A 7,284-nucleotide genomic window follows, 5' to 3' on the forward strand; every position below is an offset into this window, starting at 1 on the left:
CTGACTCCTTTTGAAGTGTATGCCTCAGGTCCATTATCAGGTTTTTAGGCCTGTCATACAGACACAACCAAAGTAGACGAGTTCTGTGTGACAGAAGTAGGCACACAACTGGATGTCCATGGATGGCAGAATTTAAAATGAGTATGCCAGTGGGTGAGAGGGTGGCTTGCTGGGTAAAGTCCTGCTGCATGACCTGAGGCCCTGAGACCTGAAGTCTGATACTCACATGAAAGCTGGGCAGGAGCTTACGAGCAAATGCACTTAAACAGAAAATGCACACACAGAAGAAAGAAAATCTATTATGCTGTTTTACACTTAACTAGAGAAGAACCGAAGGCATGCTATCAGTTTTCCTTTATATGTCTTTAACAAGGTCTGCCTTTGACAGTAAAGAAATCAGATCAGCAAAACAGTTGAATTTGTGCTTCTCAAGGCATCCATTTCTCACTAGTGAACTTTGTAAAACATGGATTTGTTAAAGTCATAAGTCAAGTCTAATACTAAAGGATCATTTGTTTACTAACATCTTAATGGTAACAGTTTTATAAAAGTATTTATCTCAAATTTATAGCTATATAGTCCATCCAGTGCTATCTTTCATCAGACTATATAAGCAGGCTTTGTATAAGGCTGCTGTTTTTGCTTTATGACTAGGGTTTGAACCCTAGGCCTGGCACATGCTACGCCAGCTCTCAAACACTGAGCTGTAGCCTTTTTCCTCTTTCCCTTGAGACACGCTACCAAGGGTTTGAGCCACAGAATGAAATCATGAGTCAGTGTCTGATGTTCCTATTTATTCTTACCATGCTTGCAGTCTACATGCCATCAGCTTGGGAACATCTGAAATACTCCATCTGCTTTTTCCTGCAAAAGCTGAAAGACAGCTTTTCTCAGCTCTTTTCTCCATCCACATGAAGCAGTCTACCCTGTCATGAAATGGGTGACAGGAAACAAGAATCACAGTCCTTGGGACTTTCCCCTGTGCCTCTCTCGTCTGTTGGCTGACTCTCCAAGAGGGCTGACAGAGTGATAAGTCTAAGTGAGGCCAGCGAGACGCTCAGTGGGTGAAGCGGCTGCCGTACAAGCCTGGCAGCATGGAGGATGGACTCCATGAAGTTGTCCTGACAGAGCACACAACTGTATGTGTAAGGGCACGCATATACACAGTAATATTGATAATAGTAATGTGAATGAGGAACAGAATAGAAATGACTTGAATATTCTCTGTCCCGGCTTTCCTGTACCTCATGTAGGAACCTTATTAAGGTTTGTGACTGGGAAAATGTATGCATTGTGTGTTATAGATATGTGTAGTCTCATGCAAGGCATGCCTGGCAGATTTTTACTCTAATGCACAGAGAACTAACTGACTTGGGCCTTTACATTTCACAGTTAAAGGGATAAGTGTGATAAATGTGACTTCCCTGATACCATTTTAATTGTAAGAGTTTCTTTCTTGGTTCAAAGAGGATGCATGATCACTGACATAGCATAATGTTTGTGTCATTTCAGGACGATGACGACCCTTTCATGAGTAGTAATTGCCCAAGAAGAAACCGAAGATAATGTTGTTAATGGAACTTAGAAATTGTCACAATGCAGGAAGAAATCAAAGCACCATGCTGACTTTATAGCTGAAGATGTTTGAACGATGCCACTGACTAAGGAGCCTAAAACGCCTGGGTTTATATTTTAAAGTATTGTTTCCTGAACGGTGACTCCCTTAAGCCATTTCCTAGTCCAATGATAAGGAGATGGCTGCTGCTTCTTAGCCTTTAACCTGGTTGTTATCATTGTCTGGGCTGCTCTGCCATATTGAGAACGCTAACTTCCAGAGTAACTGTGTTCCCTGCTTTAAGAACTTTGCTAAAATTCCATTCTTAAGATTAGAGAAACTTAGCCGGGCGGTGGTGGCGCGTGCCTTTAATCCCAGCACTTGGGAGGCAGAGGCAGGAGGATTTCTGAGTTCGAGGCCAGCCTGGTCTACAGAGTGAGTTCCAGGACAGCCAGGGCTACACAGAGAAACCCTGTCTCGAAAAAAAAAAAAAAAAAAGATTAGAGAAACTCCCTCCATTATTCATTTCTGCTTCATGATCAGAGACTGTCAGCCTCTGCCACAGCTAGCAGTTGATAAGAAAGCTTACAGACTTGGGCAGTCTGTGCTGTAGTCATTCCCTGTATCTCCAGAGAGCAGGCCCTCCTGTGTGTGGAGCAGCCTGAGGGCGCTGTTTGTTACCAATGTGTGGATTTCAGAGCTTGCTAGAGGACCATCTACTAGGACCAGAAGAGCCTTATAGCTCAATAATGCGTGTAAGGTTTTTGTTAGGGACTTTTGGTTGTTTTGGTTTTGATGTTTATTCATGTTGTAGCAGAGATTCAGGCCCTGTTCCCATTGGGCAGTAGTCATTTTCCTGATGACTCTGTCATTAATGACAAGCTCTTTTTCTTTCTCATATACTTGTCAGGGAGAAAAGGCTAATAGTTTTCCTAAAAATATTGAAAATCTTTTTTAAAGCAAAGCAGCCAGCTGACCTTAGGATTTGTTCAGGCTGACATACTGCAATACAGCTTCTGCCCAGTCGGTGCCTGACCGACACCAACAACACCACCAGCAACAGTGTACCATGGCTTTAGTTGCTATAAACGTCTCTGAATAGATGACTCCAGAGCTGACCGAAACAGCACACTTACATTTCCTTATTTGTTTTAGGAAGGAAATAAAAATGTTATCCCTTCAGAGTTGAGTTAAATAATCTCATTCCCTCTCCCACACTCTAAAAACCTCTGCTGGTCTTTTAATTTTATAAGGTAAATGTGTTCACTCTTTGAGAAAATCTGGATCCCTCTAGCACAACAGCATGATGTTCTTTGTAGTTGTAGACACCCGTGCTCGGGCTCAACAGTGTTCATGACCATCACTTTAATCCTGTCTGGAGCTCGCTAAGTTTTTGAAGCCCAGCACCTGACCATACCACCAAGTCTTGAAAGTGGTTTGAGGTAGAATTGTAATTTAATGTTAATGAGCTGCTTAGAGCTTTGTAACTGATAGGAGCATAGGATTGTCCGCAGGGAGCATTAACAGCAGAAGGCCTGGTCCTGTGAGATCCCTTCAGGCAGTTCTCCCCACACCCATCTTTATCACATTAAACTTGAAGTGTTCCCAGGGTTTGAATGGAGATGAAGTGTGGGGCTCTGTGGGGTGGAGGCTAGTGGGAGGTGGTACTCCCTGATACACTGGGTTGTGGTAGGCAGTAGGTGGTGCCTTGTCTTGTGTGCCAGTGAGATGTTCCTAGGTGAGGTCACTAAAATCCCTGACAGGCTCTTGGAAAGGTTAGTGAGGCTTTTCCTCCATTAAAAAAACCTCAGCTAGAGTATAAAATGATGCTGCTAGCTGCTGGGGGAAGTGAGTCCCTGGCAGTGTGGAAATCTACCACGAGACTAGCATGCAGCATACCCTAGCAGTATGGGAAGTACAAAGGGGTGATACTATTGATTGAAGGCCACTGTGTAATCAGCTGTACCACAAAGCTTCCTGGGGTTTGTTTAGATGCAGCAAATCTGGCATTGGTTCTTTGGTGACAGTTTTCAGGCCTGTGGGTGTCAGCTGGATGAAGTCTTGGGACCTGGAACAAGTTGTTCTTCCGTGACAGGTTTCTGAGAGGGAGCGGCAGAAAATAAAGAAGATAGGAACACTGGGCTCAGGAAATCTTGCAAAGCTATGTCTTTATGCCAGGCAAGTTTCTTTAGAAGGACAGCATCTTATATAGTGTGTTGTGGGGAAATAGGACATAAGCAGAAAGCTACCATACAGTGGGGTGAAGTCAGTGGGAAGCTAGTCAAGCCATGTTGCACAAAGAAACCATAGGATATCGCAAGGGCACACCTTGGATATCATTGACTGAGCACACCTTGGCCTTGGAACTGATGAATCCAGTCTCTTCAGAGGGAAAAGATAAGTTCTCAGGAACCAAAATCTTAACTCCATCAAGGCCTGTCCTCAGCCCAGACCTTACCACATGTGCCTTGGGTAAGGACACAGAACTGAGCTCTCTGTCCTCTCATGGGGCATCTTGGGAATGCCTTGGATCGGCCTGGCTCCCAGATGATTTTTGAGACCCCCATTTGCTCTTAGGATGTGATAGCTCCACAATGAACGAAGACTTTTGTCCTTTATGCTTACCAAAGAGTCCATATTTTCCTGACATTGCCTCCTCTGGAGAGCAAACTGCACCCCCAGCTGCTTCCACATCAAGCCTCTAAACAGCAGAGTTTAATGTAGGAACACATGAAGCTTATCTTTATAAACCTTTAAAATGCTGATGACCGTAACTATAGAAATCTCCATACTTAGACTTGTGCAGTGATTGAGAATCTAGTCAGCAAAGCTGTAATTATCCTCGATAGTATGTGCAGCGTATTTCATCTCTCCCCACCCATTACATAGAATGGCTCATTAGATAGGTTTTACATGCAAAGATTCAAGAAGAATCAACAGTTGATGCCTTCATAAAGGAAAAAAAAAAAACCTTTTACTAGAAAAATTAAGTAAAAGTGGTCTCTTGGCATAAAGTGTTATTTCCTCCAAACTGAGCAGGTATCCTTTTTTGTATCTGTCAGACATTTAATTCCAACTAGTATTTTGAGGGTTTTAAGACCTGACATTAAAATATTACAAAAAAAATACAATAAAGATTTTTCTTTGTTGGATTTTGAATGTACTTTCTTGGTTTGAACAGGTTTCGTGGACCTGAGCATCCACACTTTTCATTTGTTGTTTGTAAAGTTGGGCACGTGATTGGCTGTGGCCATTAGAGTGTTCTTCAGATCACTAGCTCTCCTTTTAGATCTCATTAAGATTCCAGAAATTGAAATCAGACCCAAGTGTATGTGTTTGGCTGCACCTTCTCTTCGGCTACAAGCTGTCAGCAGTTAGGTGCTTGGTTCTCTGATCCATTTCACATGACAACTAATACACCATGTTGGGTTAGAACCCACCCCTCCAGCCCAGTGTTCCTCCTGCCAGCTACATGCCCACCTTGGTACCCTGTTTCTTCTACATCTGCCCCACTAACCTCTATATTAAACTATCACTGCCTATTTTAAGGACTAGCCACAGTGTTTCCCAATAGATGATTTAAATGTCACTGTTCAGTTTATGTCAGATATGCAGTACCTGGATGTCAGAAGTGAAGGTGAATTTTAAAGGGCCCTAGGCCTTGTACCATCAAGTAGTTGTCGCTGGGACAGAGTCTCACGTAGGGTAGCCCAGACCACACTTGGTTCTGCCAGCTGCTGGGCAGCCCTGGTGGCTGCTTAAGTTGCTTTGTCACAAGGCCTGTTTAGTTTGAAGATTGTTACAGCCTATTATAAAAAACATATTTCTTATACCACATTCTTTAAAATGCTGTCTGCTAATGTATTGGAAGTGATGTGGCAGATATCTGACTTTGAGCATATTTTTCTAGAACCAGGAAATATATAAATAACTAAGGAGATAGCTAATAGGGTCAGACAGCTGGGTTTCTTTTGGACATGACCTAGGAAGTGAAGGTATATATGCTACATTAAGAGCTTATATGAAGGGCTGGTGAGATAGCTCAGCGGGGAAGAGCACTGACTGCTCTTCTGAAGGTCATGAGTTCAGATCCCAGCAACCACATGGTGGCTCACAACCACCCGAAATGAGATCTGATGCCCTCTTCTGGTGCATCTGAAGACAGATACAGTGTACTTACATATAACAATAAATAAATCTTTAAAAAAAAAAAAAAAAAAAAAAAAGAGCTTATATGAAATTAATCAAATTAGTCTGTCTCTTACCCCTGAAAATTCCAGTGGCTTCTCAGTTGATCCCTAAGCTTTTTATTGGTGTTTTGATTCCAGATGATAGTTTATGTCAAATGTATGTTTAAATATATATTTAAATAGCCATATATATAGTTTTTTCTATTTTATGTGAATTGCATGTTCTGCCTGCGTGTATTCCATGTGAGTGTGTCAGATCCTCTGGAACTGGAATTATAAGACAGTTGTGAGCTGCCTTGTGGGTGCAGGGAATTGAACTCTGTTCTTTGGAAGACTAGCCAGCATTCCTAACTGCTGAGCCATCTCTCCAGGCCCCCAGATGATAGTTTTAAAACATCATTTTTACTTTGATTTTGTTGGGGTTGGAGCTCAGGAACCCCCACATGTTAAACACAGACTCTACCACTGAGTGATAGTTCAGCCCCTAAAAATTTTGAAATATTTATCTTACAGAAAATTGGTAAGAATAATGGGTTTAATCCCTCATTTAAAAGTAATGTAAAATTTTTTCCATTTTAATATGTGTATATGTTTACATGATGTATACTTATAAAATACATATTAACCACAATCATATATGTATATATTTACATGTTTTATGTATATATGTAATATATGTGTACATATTACAGATATATGCATATATAGGTGCATATATGACTTATCTACAGATGTATCCATATGTAGGCTCATGTATGACATATCTACAGATTTATTTATACATAGGCACATGTATGACATATCTACACATTTATATGTAGGCACATGTATGACATGTGTACACATGTATATGTACAGATTTATTTATACATAGGCACATGTATGACATGTCTACATACTTATTTATACATAGGCACATGTATGACTTTGGATCCTTGCAGAGTGGATTGCAGCCCTGTACTTCTTTCCTTCCACATGGATAATCTCAAACTCTCTCTTCTCATGACCTTGGCACAGTGGCTCTGCAGTGTGCAGGCTGCTCAAAAGCAGGTGTTAGCAATAATCTCAGCAGATTTTCCCTCTAGGGTTTACTTTTATTTTTGTATATGTAAAACATTAACATATTTCTTAAATTCTGAACTGTTCAGCATGTACTCAAATCTTCCAAACCTTTCTACCCACCCACTGCCATTTAACAGCTCCATTATAATTTGCCTTTTCTATATTCTTTTTGCCCAAATAATTAGAATTATTTTATCATTTGCCCTTTTGTATACAAAAGATTTTTGCTATAACTTAACCTGTTTTGTCTGAGTATTATGCCCTGGAAATTGCTTCATATTTTATATAATCTCCCTCACTTTTGTAGCTTTGAATATACATTTGAATTTAAATACCAGTCGTTTATTTTATTATCCTGGGTTTGTGCATTTTGATAGTTCTGATTCTTACAATTATCAATGCTAATGTTTGTTAGCATTAGGTCGAGGAAGAAGATTGGAAATATTAAGAGGCGGACATGATTGGAAGGTGAGTGTA

General features: G+C 40.8%; 1 protein-coding gene across 4 annotated transcripts in view; it reads left to right on the forward strand.

The window, feature by feature from the left end:
• Positions 1–4,707, forward strand: part of Mre11 (MRE11 homolog, double strand break repair nuclease) — a 55,937-nt gene extending 51,230 nt beyond the window's left edge. For 3 of the 4 annotated variants that reach the window (XM_031343314.1, XM_031343315.1, XM_031343316.1), the window contains exon 20: positions 1,513–1,566. In XM_031343314.1, coding sequence (XP_031199174.1) covers positions 1,513–1,566 — 54 coding nt within the window. Of the gene's footprint in view, positions 1–1,512 lie in introns of all 4 variants that reach the window. The other variant, XM_031343313.1, reaches the window with a different exon arrangement.
• Positions 4,708–7,284: the final 2,577 nt, after the last annotated feature.

Source organism: Mastomys coucha, unplaced genomic scaffold (genome assembly GCF_008632895.1).
Source record: "Mastomys coucha isolate ucsf_1 unplaced genomic scaffold, UCSF_Mcou_1 pScaffold23, whole genome shotgun sequence".
Taxonomy (NCBI): Eukaryota; Metazoa; Chordata; class Mammalia; order Rodentia; family Muridae; genus Mastomys; species Mastomys coucha.